The sequence below is a fragment of the Thamnophis elegans genome, chromosome 1 (genome assembly GCF_009769535.1).
Source record: "Thamnophis elegans isolate rThaEle1 chromosome 1, rThaEle1.pri, whole genome shotgun sequence".
Lineage (NCBI taxonomy): Eukaryota > Metazoa > Chordata > Lepidosauria > Squamata > Colubridae > Thamnophis > Thamnophis elegans.
The window spans coordinates 82,306,043-82,319,284 of NC_045541.1; the positions used below are offsets into that span (position 1 = coordinate 82,306,043).

The following is a 13,242-nucleotide window of genomic DNA, read 5'->3' on the forward strand; positions in this document are numbered from 1 at the left end:
GTCATTCACATATTTTGAAATATATTTTTATTATTTTTACATTTAAAACAATGCAGTACCACAGAGTCGAAGTGACCATACATTCACATTATACACAATTAGTCTCAACCATTAACTATTAGCCTACTTAGTACATTGTCTATCCTTCTGTCCAATCACAATATGTACAGTTTGTTCCAGTCTTGTCACCTTGTCTTATACCAATAATAAAATCTGTTCCAGACTTCAAAATATTCTGATTCCCCTTTATTTTTAAGTTCAAGAGTGAGCCTATCTGCTTCCGCACAGCCAAACACTTTTTTGATTATATCTAGCTCTGATGGTGTATTTTCTTTTTTCCATTACTGCGCAAAAGTTATGCACGCCACAGTTAGTACATGTATAATTAGACAGAGTACATTTTTCTTAAACCCCTCCAGTATTATGCCTAGGAGAAAAATTTCTGGTTTAAACAAAATTTGGTCTCCCACCATTTGTTCCAACCATGATTGAATCATTTTCCAATCTTTTGGCCTCATTTCATGTCCACCATATATGATAAAAAGTGCCTGGTGTTTTTTTACACTTCCAACAATTTGGGGCCAGATTTTTAAACATTTTGGAGAGCCGTGCTGGGGGGAGATGCCATCTGTAAAACATCTTATACAGATTTTCTTTATACGCCATAGCCAATGTTAGTTTTACATTCCGATTAAGTATCCAAAGTTTTTCCCACTTAGCCAATTCCACATTATAACCAAAATTTTTCGCCCAGGCGACCACAGTTTCTTTTACATGTTCTTCCTCCTGTTTATATTACAATAAAAATCTATACAGGACTTTGATCAACTTATTTTCTGTCTCTATCAAAAGTTTATCTAATAATATAATCTTTAGCAATACCTTCCTTCTTCCTGTCCTGTGCAAACCTTGATTGTATCTGTAAATAAGACCATCATTCTACTTGTACCCCTTGTGATGCCAATTCTAATCTAGTTTTAATCTCCCCTGTATGTCAATAACTCTTTATATGTAACAATATTTTCCATATTAATTAAATTTGGGTGTATATATGCTTCCATCGTAGATAGCCACATTGGTGTTTCGGTATAGCGGTCATGTTTAATTTTGTTCCGTATTAATAACAGGGACTGTCTGATATAGTATCTATTGAAATATTTATGCGCAGATCCTTTTTCATACCACAGGAAGGCATGCCATCCTGCTTGGAGGTCAGGGTCATTCACATATTTGTTGGCTGCTATAAGATTTTGCAGAGTATTGACTATGTATTGCCATGAGTCAGCCTTTAGGAGTATTGAGAACCACCATATTGTAAATATCTAAGGTCCTGGAATAGAAGTGGGCAGCCCCAGATTTTAGTACTCTTATGTATGGAAACGTTGGTTAACCTTGGGCCAGTCAGTCTGTATTCTCCTTAAGCAACATCAGGCTTTGTGACAACCTATTTGATAAAAAAAAACCTATTTGCTAAACAAAGCAATAGGGCCTTGTGAAATACTATTTGTAAACTGCACTTACAATGACAGGCAGATTTTTTTTTGCTTACAAGTCAACAAATTGTTACCAAATTCCAAAATTCAATATTACATATTTGGCTTCCTCAGCTGAGTTATTTACATCAAAACTCATGAAAGATTATGCCTTTTAATAAAAAATTGTTAGTCAGAAAAGATTCTCCCAGTTGTTTGCTGATTTTCTATTACCAGAGAGGAACACAGCTCTCTGTCTACAGTATCATATTTCATAAATTGCAGCTTCTGAAATGACTGAGCATAAAGTGTCAGTGATGGACCTTCAGGAAAGTTGAAAAATGTTTTATTGTCAGAAAGTTGATTTAAGGAGAACCTTCTGAATTGTGAGATATTTTTTTTTAGCTAGCCTTGCTCATCATGAATATATCAGACAACAAATGTATTGTGGGTGCCATAAAGTTGAACTTTGATAGATGTTGCCTCAGGTGGAAAGTTAGAACAAGTGAACATGAAATAAACCAGAGATTATGTCAACACGTGTATTTCTTTTTGCTCCTTTCCTCTTCATAGTGCAGAGGCAAATTAAAGACCATGTTGTTATGACCACCTTGCAGCGAGACAGGTGGCAAACTAATTTTAAAAAGTAAGCAAAAATAAATAAAATAACTATTATAGTATTTGGCCCATCTGACAAAACAGACTAGATTTATTTAGAACCATACTGACTTCTGTTATCTTCAACCAAATCAAAGATTCCCAATACTGTAACAAATAAGCCAAATAAATATACCCTTTCTAAGGTGATGACTCAAATGCTGCAATTGTAAAACCATCTGTAATTCAAATGCCCCAAGTCACTTTTATTCAGAGTTGTTTTCAGACCACCAGTGGGCACATTACAAAATACAGATAGTCCTTGGTTAATTATTGCCCCATTTAGCAAGCCGTTCAAAGTTATGACAGCTTAACGGTTGGTCCTTGATTTTATCACAGGGCTCTTTGCAAACTTCACAGCTGACCTGATAAGCAAAATCAAACCAGCAGTTAAGTCATGGTTGTGTGATAGTGTAAACTTAAACCACTAAAGAGGCACTGAGATCATAAATGCAGCATAGTCATGTTTAGTCATATTATGTCTGACTTAATGACCATATTGTTTAATGAAATATTTCCAATTGTGGTCCTTAAGTCAGGTCAACCTGTATATCCCAGTGTGAAGATTTTCTCTCACCCTTACATCTTTTCATTTACATGTAAATGTAGGAAACGACCCCAAATGCAACCGCTTGGAGTATGAGTAAACTACTTCCATACTGCTGCTATGAAACATGGATGTGTCCAAAGGAGTCTTTGTCTTTCATACACACACAAACACAAACACACACAGGGAAGTACGATAAACTGCTTCTTGTTGCAAGAAACATGGACGTATCCACCAGAAGTGGAGCTCCGCTCGAAGACGGCTTTGTCTTTCATACACATTCACGCACTCACACACAGAACAAAGCAACTCCTTTGACATGTCTTGTCCACGTATTCCTGGTTATTCACGCGCTGCACTCCTCTCACACGTTCGCGTCGCCACATCTTCCACACCTCCAAGCCACCGCTGCAAAAGCCGAAGGGGAAAAAAGAGCGTTGCATCGGTCATAGTCTTCTCTCTCTCTCTACTTGCCCGGCCTGGCTAAGTCAATAAATCTCCGGCCTTCGCTTTAAATATACAATACTGTAAAACTACCCCGCTCCTGCAATTGCAGCCAGAAGCCGGGAAAGGCGGACTTATCGGCCGCCGCGAGCGCTTCCGCAAGTGGTTTCCGCCTTCTTCGGCGACTTATGGCCGTCGCCCGCCGAGATGCAACGCGAGCCCTCCTCGCTTGGGTAGGTCCCCGGCAGCGGTGCTATAAGAGGGCGGAAGGACGTGGCCTCCCTATGGGCACGGGAAGGAAAGGGGAAAAAAAGGGCCTATCGTGGGTCAGCCTACGGCCCAGGAGGAAAGGGGCGGACTTTTGTCTTTGCAAGAGCAATTTTCCCGCGTTTTGTTTGCCTGCCTGTCGTTGTTTTCTTTGGTAAATTAAGCGTCTAAACTAGTGTATTTTTCATCGCGCAGCAAGACGGTGGTGGTGGTTAGTGTTTTTACCCTCCCTCCCCTTTCACCCATTAATGAAAGTGACAGGATCTTGTTAGAATTGTATCTTCGGAGGAATTAGCTGTCCCTGAAGCTTTGGTGGGGTTGAAACTAAACGGGGAACACCTGCTATTAAGAATTACACGTCAGGCAGGCAGGCCAGCAAAGAAGCTCCTCTGGTCACACGGTAATGCCTTGGTCAGATCCAGACACCCATCAATCACATCGCAGTCCGAATTAACAAGCCCTTTAATGTCTTCGCTTATCGCGCGGATTCGAAAGGCACCTAGCTCGGATTCACGACACATTCAGCAGTGCTGCTCGGGGAAAAAAATATGAACTGTTCGTGTAGTAGTTGCAATGGCAGCAATTAAAGAACGTCGCTGAAGAGTTATCCCTTCAAATGCTTCGAAGGCTTCATACTCGAGAAGTGAAAGTTCTCCCCCCCCTCCCCCCCCCCCAATTTTTGGGAGAAAGTCTGTATATTCCAGTCTTGGGAGCCGGCTGTGACAGGAGCTTTGGCCTTTGCTGCTCCCTGCTGGCCAATGGTTTATTACCATATAATATATCTATAATTATAAATTACATTGGCTGGCTGGGGAATTCTGGGAGTTGAAGTCCAGACATCTTCAAGTGGCCAAGGTTGAGAAACACTGATCTAGCCCTTTGAAATGGTCAGGAAAACCAATGACCAGCTGGTTTTCCTGACCATTTCAGAGGACTAGATATTGGCAGTCCTTGATTTACAACAGTTCACTTAGTGAGTGTTCAAAGTTACAACAGCACTGAAAAAAGTGACTTATGACCATTTTTCATACTTACGACTGTTGCGGAATCCCCATGGTGACGTGATCAAAATTGAGATGCTTGGGAACTGACTCGCATTTATGAGTGTTGAAGTGTCCCAGCGTCATGCGATCCCCTTTTATGGCCTTCTGACAAGCAAAGTCAATGGGAAAATGAGATTCACTTAACAACTGTGTTCCTAACATAACAACCACATTGATTCACTTAAAACTGTGGCAAGAAAGAGTGTAAAATTAGGCAAAATTCAGTTAGCAAATACTTAGCAACAAAAATTTTGGGCTCAGTTGTGGTCATATGTCGAGGACTACCTGCATAGATATTCTAAAACTATGACTCCATTTTATGGCTCAGATGTTCAAAAAGACCTTGGCTGAGAATTAGTTATAAATAAAATACTCCTGGCTATGATATATGTTTGATATTTATTCCTGGGGTGCAAAGTTCACTGTAACTGTTCTTTTATCTCTTATTGAAGAAGGATTTGTAAATTGCTTTGTGGAATGGTAAGCTCAAATGAATAAACAAACAAACAACATTGGAAGATGAACATGTGAAAATTTGTGATACTCTGACTGATATTATAAGATGGAGTTCCCTAAGGAGATATTTATGATATATAAAATATTTTTATAGGATTTTTTTAAAATTTAAAATTGCTCTGAAAGCAGGGAAGTGTTAATTTGAAAGAATTATGGTGTAAATGACACAATTCCCATTGAAGTATGACTGGGAAAGAGAAAGCGAAAAAGCAATACGACTTTTCTTAAATTTACATTGATATAACAACCACCTTGGAGAAGGGTACATTTCAACCCTTAATATTTCTAGATATAGCTGACAAATTCCCTTTTGTAATTCCAGAATTTTGCTGTAAGAATCCTGATAAACAAATAGCATTTTCTGAATCACCTTGGTACCATCTGCTGTTTTGCAATCTAAGTGTATGCCACTCATTGTTGACAAAAATGGACTCAGTGTAAGCTTTGCCAATTTCTAATATATATGTTTTAAAATATTATCTTTTCAGTAATAAATTAGTAAATGAAAAGCTTCAATAAAGAACTGTGTGTGTGATGGGAAGAATGTTGTGTTCAACATATAAAGGCTTTTATTTGATCTCTCGACTGGCAAAGATGATTTCTCAATAACCATGAACTGACAGATTGTCCAAAAAGGGCTATAACAAGCAATTCCTAAACATACCACAACTATACTTCAGTGTATGGTTTATTTGTCTGTAAGATACAAATAGATAATATCTTGGGTATCTCTGAATTAATCAGAGTTTAAATAAATAAGTCTATTTCCCTCCTTCACTTTTTTTCAGGGAGCTAACAGCTATGGACAGCTTGGCCTTGGTCATAAAAATGATGCGCTCCTGCCTAAGGCTGTGAAGTCATTTCTCTTTAATCAGATTTGTATCAAAAGCATTACTGGAGGTGGTGGCCATTCTGCTGTTCTTACCGGTAAATATCGAACTGCAACATTTCTTTGTGCTGTAATGTTTAGTGACGTTTAGTTCTGTGGATTGTAGATCCTTCCTGCATGATCAGTCCCAACTACATTTCGATCTTTATATGATGTATATGGATCCAAGCCAGTGATGGGATTCAAATTTTTTACTACCAGTTCTGTGGTTGTGGCTTGATGGGATTGATATGGTTTGGTTGGCATGGCTTAGTGGGCGTGGCTGGGGAAGGATACTGTAAAATCTCCATTCCCTCCCCACTCCAGGGGAAGTTTTCTGCAAAATCCCCATTTCTTCCCGATCAGCTGGGACTTGGGTGGCTGAGAATAGATGGGGGCGGGCCCAGTCAGAGGTGGTATTTACCGGTTCTCCAAACTAAAAATTTCTGCTACCGGTTCTCCAAAACTAGTCAGAACCTGCTGAATACCACTTCTGATGCAATCTTTCCTCCAACATACATAATATAACAAACTGAAATATAGGTTTGGAGAAAAGGGAGTTAAAACCATGCTGCTGCTGCTGTTTATTATTATCTTATCTAGCCCTTCAAAACAAATCAAACTCAGGAAACAAGAACTACTTGGATTTTTGGAAAGATCTTTATTGCAAATAGTAATGTGGCCAAATTTTGGAAGTTTGTTAAAGCAATTCTTCAGCGTAATTTAGTGTAATTAAGGTTAACAGAATTAGTTTGGGTTTTTTTCTGTGTGACCCGACAAAAGCGCGAACGTCATAAGCGCGCCGACAACAGCGCGCCCACAACAGCACGCCGACAGAAGCGCAATTTAATTTAAGGTAAGATTTACGGTTAGGTTTAGGGTTAGGTTTAGGGTTAGGTTGAGGGTTAGGTTTAGGGTTAGGTTTAGGGTTACGCTACAGTGCGCTTCTGTCGGCGCGCTTTTGTCGGCGCACTTTAGGGCTAATTCGTCGCTCATTCGTCGAGTGGTTTTGTCACAGCGCTTTAGACACCGCGGTTTAGTCAGGCGCGCTTTTGTTGTGCGCGCATTTGTGGTGGAACCCTTTTTCTGACATTACCCCCCCCCCCCCAATCCAATGGAGTCTGGAATCTTTTTCAGCAGCCATGTTTCTTCCTGTAAAACCTATACTCCATCCTCCATGTTCTTAGGATCTGTTAGATATTTTGTCACAATTTTGTCACAATTGTCATCATTATTATATTTTTAATCCATTCTTCAAAGAGCCATATCATGCTGAACAAGATAATAAAAACTTGAACATAGCAATTACAGAACAATACATAACAGTACTTTTCCTAAAACAAAATAATAAAAATAGAAAGAATCCAAAGCTGAAAGCAATTCATTTCAATGAGGCAGTACAAAAGCATATTGTCCTAAAGCAGATGTTGTTCTACAAATGAACAGGCATGACTTTAATTATCTAAAGGAAATTAATTTCAATAAACTTTTTCCAAGAGATGCGTTGCCATTAAGAAGCCAGCTCCCCAACTACTCATATAGGTCGAGTGATATATTATGAGTGCAGGCTGATGATTAAATCTATTGATTTATATGGTCCGTTTGCTACAGATATGATGCTGATGCTATTTGTTTATTTCACAGACATTGGAGAGATCTTTTTCTGTGGCCAGAATAAAGATGGACAATTGGGACTTGGTCATACTGAGGATGTGACACATTTCACCTTATGTTCTTCTCTTTGTGGCTGTCCTGTCATACAAGTTGCCTGTGGCTGGGATTTTACAGTTATACTTGTTGGTAAATCTGTCATAATTTATTAGACTTGTATGCCAACAAACTCTCAATGATTCTGGGTGGCTCACAACAATTGAACAAAGTTTTCCAATAAAATCAGTTAAATGTAAAATATAAAGCTGGCAAGCAGGATGAAATGATGACTCTCTCTATCTTGGCAAAGTCTTGGATAAATATTGAAGCAAATCATTGCATATAGCCTTGGACCCTATTTATGCCTCCAAGAGGTTCCAAGGTCTTCAGAGTTTTGTATTGTGTATAAAAATTTAAAAATTACCTATTATTGAGTGTTAGAAAATGGGACCCTTTTCAACTGAATTAAGCACAATAATTGAGAAAACGAGTTGTGAACAAAGACTTTTGTACTCACCGTGCAACCAGTGCTTATAGAGCTGTACAAATTAACAATAGTTATAAAATAAAGGTAAATTAGTATTAAAAGTCCCATTCAGTTGCTTCCAATGGGATATAGATGTAATTAAAATTTATTGAATCACACTGGCTTTTTAAAATAACAAGAATTAGGTTAGACAAGATATGGTGAGTTGTGCTCATTTAAAGAGCACAAAGTTAAATAATAGTTCTGTTTAATTGATTTTACCACCATTTATTTCATTCATTCATTCATTCATTCATTCATTCATTCATTCATTCATTCATTCGCCAATTACTGTGGGAGACTTACAGAAGTTTAAAACATATTAAACGACCATTTCCTTTTAAACGTAAATCTCTGAAACTACTTTGCAGCTAGGAGATTTCTTTTCAGTTCTGGTTTTCAGCTGTTTTGCTGGCTCTGTTTTTGTATATACCGTAGTTCCTTTAATTGCAGTTTCTATTTCACTCTTGTTTGTTCTTTTATTCCTCTAATGTTCTAAAGTTCTTACACTGCATTTATGTCACACTAGAAATAAGTAATGAATATACAGGTAGTCCTTGCTTAATGATCTGTTTTATGACCATTTGAAGTTACAATAGCCGTGGAATGAGTGCCTTACAATCTGTAAAGCACCCCCAGATGTTGTAAATGGTTGCACCAGTCCTTATGGTCATGTGACTACATGTCAGATTTACAACCCGTTGCAGCATTCCACGGTCATGTGACTGTGATTCTGCCAGTTTCTGGCAGAAAAATGCCCATTCAAATGAATGGGTTTGTTTAGCAATCACAGTGTTTGCTTAATGACTTCTGTGTTCTCTTACTGATCATTGCAAAAAAGGCAGGGAATGTGGTTGTCTCGACTTATGACTGTAGTGGTTTATGACCTAATTCTGAAGCTCAATTATGTTGTAAGTCGAGGTTCAAGGAATGTTGTTGATTACATGAATTAGAATCAATCAGAGAGCTGAGCAAATAATAAGTATTTCATGGCAATATTATATTGAAAATTCATAATAGTTTTGACTTCAGCTAGACAATAAAGGTGTTCAAATGCGTTGCTTTGTCTTTCAGGAAAAGGCCAAGTATTCTCCTGTGGTTCTAACTCCTTTGGACAATTGGGAATTGCTGATATTTCAGGTAGATGCACTATTCCAGCAATGATTAAGGTAAGTCTTGAAAAGTCAGTGCTTTTGTCACCAAAGCTTTTTAATCATTCTGCCAGAGAGAGGAAAAAAAGCAGTTTTGTAAAAATGAAAGAGTTTGTTTTACAGGTCACTATGAATTTTTGCTGTAAGTTTTGAGGATATTTTATACTTACCTTCATGCTTCCTGTTTGAAAAATCAAGTATTTAATTCAATAGAATTATTACCATATGTTTTGTGACATATATATTTCTCTCACCATCCTCTCACTTCTCTCATAGTCTTTACAGGATAAAATAATAAATATTGCTGCTGGACTCAGGCACGCTGTTGCTGTGGCTGGTGAGTTACACCTTTATAGTGAAATTAACAATAAATAATGTAATACTGTGATCAGATGAGTTTAATTTTGTAGCTGAAACTGCTCTGTGAATTTGCTAGGAAAAAAACGTGAAGTGTTTAAGAAATAATTCATTGATTCAATATTCAATGATTGGCTAATACGAATTAGATATTTTATGGAATATATTCTATGATGATTATTTAACTTTCATGGATACTTTAAAAAAAGACATTTGGAAGACTTTTAAAAGGAATTTATAATTAGGATAATTTTGGTCTTTTACTCTCAGTTGTTTAAACTGTATAAATTGTTTGGTAGGTTTCATTAATTAAAGCCTGGAAATCAATATTACATTGCTTCTTCTGGTATTAACTGGGATGGTACGGTACTCATTCTAAAAATAGGTGCATAAAGTGGCCCTCACTGGTTGAAGGTGTAGCATATTAGGGATCTTGAAAATATTAATGGTAGTCCTTGGGTTACAACCCTAATTGGGACATGAGTTTATGTTGCTAAGTGAAGTAGTTATTGAGTGAAACATCACACACTTAGTAACAGTGGTTCGGGCAGTTCTGGTTGTGGTTGTTAGGTGACCTCCCAGCTTTTCCAGTGACTGGGCTTATCAGAAGCCAGAAGAGAAAGTTGCAGATCATGTCCCCTGTTCCCTGACAGTTCCCACCCTGATCCAAGCTATTCCTGGCTGGGTTCTTCCCAGCCCTGAGCCTTGATTCTTCGCCAGCAAACGATGCTTTCAAGGGATCACCGAGCCAGAAGAGGCCAACTTGATTTTACTGCTCTTTTTTCTGTAATCTTAAGTTTTTTTATTTTTTCATTTTCATAACATAATCACATATATACTATTACATAGCCAACATTGTATTGTATTATTAAATGTTTACATCAATTCATCTTACCATCAACTCCCAAAAATGATTATTGACTCTTCTGTTCTCCATACTCCATATTTGTACCTTATCCATCACTTTCTTCTCCCTATCTCCTTCCTCTCCCTACCTTTCTTCCCTCTGTCATCCTTCCCTTCTCCACTTCTCCTTCCTCTCTCCTTCTCCTCTCTCCCCTTTCCACGCCTCCTTTCTCTCCTCCTCTTCTCCCCCCTGCCCTCTTTCCTATCATTCTCTTCTTCCCTTACCTCTCTCCTCTACGTCACACTCTTCATCTCATTTGCTTGGTGTATTTCAGCTTCTGAGCAAGCTCCATTTTATGTTGATGGTATTTATAATTCCTTTTCAATATACATATTTAATTTTAATATATATCTTCCTCCTTTTTTAAGAAATAGAACAAAAAAGTATACATATATAGTCATTGTGCCTTTACCCCCCCCCCAGCCTAGTTTTGTCCGAGATGAAGAGCTAGTTACAATTCCCAGCTATTCTCATCATTATATTTATATAATTATACATCCTTATGCATCCCCAATTTGTGCTTCTGCCTTTAAATCTCAGTGGTTTCCCACTGTAAGTATATTTCATGTTCCCTTTCCATTTTACCATACCTTGGATTAGATCACCCTTAATTGTCTTTAAATAACAATCCTTGTGTTCAATGTTCATTGCAATTCCCTTAATCTACTATATAGAATAACAAGCGGTACACATCTCACTTTTTTCATCATCTTCAAAGTTCTATATATGTCCATGTTTCATATATTTTAACCCACGCTTAATTGTCCTCCTATTGTCATATTCAATCGATTAGCAACTCAGTTTCATTATCATGATTTTACTGCTCTGAATGAATTATATTTGCTTCAGCTCCTTCACTGCCTATCCCTCCCCCTCATCTATCTTTGTCGTTTTGTCCACCCTGTACAGCATGGCTGAGATGAAGACAATGCGGTATTCTGCCATTGCTTTTCCCCTGCCCCCCATGATCTTTGATGGACTTTCCCCCCTGTTTCTTCCTCTATCTTCTTGTCTTCTCTTAGCATTGCCTTACCTCCCCTGTGCTGGGCTTGTTGACACTGGTGTCCTTGCCGGGGTCAGAGATGGTGGTGAGGGGTGGAGCAGTGGCAAGGGGAAGGGACAGGCCCACCATTGACATGGGGCCTGAAGCTAGCTGGTGTTGCTGAGCCCAGCACAGGGCAGGCAAGGTGATGCTGAAATAAAGGAGGAAGAAAAGGAAGATGACAGCTTCAAGGAGGACAAAGAGGAAGGGTCACTTGGAGATGTGGTGGCAGTAGAAAGGTGGTGGAGGAATATAGCTGTGTCTTCATTTCAGCCGTGCTGTGCAGGGTGCCAGAAGGGCAGATATGGGGTGAAGATAGATTGTGAGAAATTGAAGCAGAGGCATTTTGCGCAGGATAAGGAAATGTGACTGTGGGTCCTGTGACTGTTGTAAGTGTGGGAAAGTTACCAAGCACCCACATTTTAATTATGGGGATGCTGCAGTGACCAGAACTCTGAGAATGGGTTGTAGGCAGGGGTGGGATTCAGTCGGTTCAGACTGGTTCGGGTGAATCAGATGCTAATTTTACATCTGGTTCGCTGAATTGGTAGTTGCAAGGACTGGCTGGGCCCACCCACCCCCTCGCAGGAGTGTCCATGCAGCCCATTTTGGATGGCAGGTAAGTGCAGGGTCCGCATGGAGGGTGAAAAACTGGCCTCCCAGAAGTTCTGGAAGTCTGGAAATGGGCCTGTTTCTGGCCTCTGGAGGGCCTCCGGAGCCTGGGGAAGGCCATTTTTGTCCTCCCGGAGGCTCGAAAAAACCCTGCGGAGCCCAGGGAGGAAAAAGCGCCCTCCCACCTGGTACAGGAGGCTAAGAAGGCCACCATGGGCATGGCCACTCAGCAACCGGGCAGAGAACCAGTTGCTAAAATTTTTGAATCCCAGGCCTGGTAGCAGGTCCATTTTTTTTGCAGCGCTATTGTAAGTTTGAACAGTTGCTGAACAAATGATCACAAAGGATTATGCGTACGGCTAAATTATGTTTTACAAGTTATGTGCTAAATGTGAACTGTTAAGCTGATATCAATAAGACACATTAATGTACTTCTTCAGGCTGTTATCGGGGGAATAATTTTTAATCTTGACAATTTATTTTCCTTTTGTGTGAGCAGAAAATGGTTCTGTATTTCAATGGGGAATTGGAATGGCATCACAAGCAAAGCGAATCTGCCAAGAAAAAAGCATTCCTTCTTTCTTGAGGGCAAAGGAACCTTGCAAAGTTCCAGGTTTGTTTGTTTTTTAAAGCTATACATGATATTGACACCTGTTTGGGGCTTTTGTGCATATATGCTGCCCAGAGTCACTTTGCAGACTGAGGTGGGCAACATATAAATGTGCCCTTGTTGTCTATTCTGTAGGTAAATATACTCAGATTTTTAAACTTTTCATAGCAGAGCCCTCACTATCTTGGTAGCTCTTCTCTGAACTTGTTTTATTTTGCTATTACTCTTTTTGAATGTTGGCATATCCCTGCCACCCCAAGTGGGTTCTTACCAGGACCCAATGCAATCAACAAGTATTTCCCCAATGACTTGGATTCTATGATCCTGTTACTATATCCAAATGTAACATTTGTCTTTTTAACAGCTGAGCCATGATAGTGGCTCATATTTAACTTATAGATGACAAGAATACCTAGTGTTCATTTTTCATGTTAAGGAGGAGAACAACACTTCCGATAGATGTTCCTATCTTATGACTTTGTTTTTCCTACAGAAAACCTGGGAATTCAGGAATTATAGTTCAAGGGAGGACATTCCCAAATCTCACTATTGCTATTCATTTTATTTTCAGTG

The 13,242-nt window shown here is 39.0% G+C and overlaps 1 protein-coding gene across 2 annotated transcripts in view; it reads left to right on the top strand.

The window, feature by feature from the left end:
- The first annotated feature begins 988 nt into the window (after window positions 1-988).
- Window positions 989-13,242, top strand: part of SERGEF (secretion regulating guanine nucleotide exchange factor) — an 86,706-nt gene continuing 74,452 nt past the window's right edge. For both annotated transcript variants that reach the window (XM_032232183.1, XM_032232175.1), the window contains exons 1-6: window positions 989-3,353; window positions 5,735-5,873; window positions 7,459-7,614; window positions 9,065-9,159; window positions 9,418-9,478; window positions 12,559-12,672. In XM_032232183.1, the coding sequence (XP_032088074.1) occupies window positions 3,309-3,353; window positions 5,735-5,873; window positions 7,459-7,614; window positions 9,065-9,159; window positions 9,418-9,478; window positions 12,559-12,672 (610 nt within the window). In that variant the 5' untranslated portion in view covers window positions 989-3,308. The remainder of the gene's footprint in view (window positions 3,354-5,734; window positions 5,874-7,458; window positions 7,615-9,064; window positions 9,160-9,417; window positions 9,479-12,558; window positions 12,673-13,242) is intronic.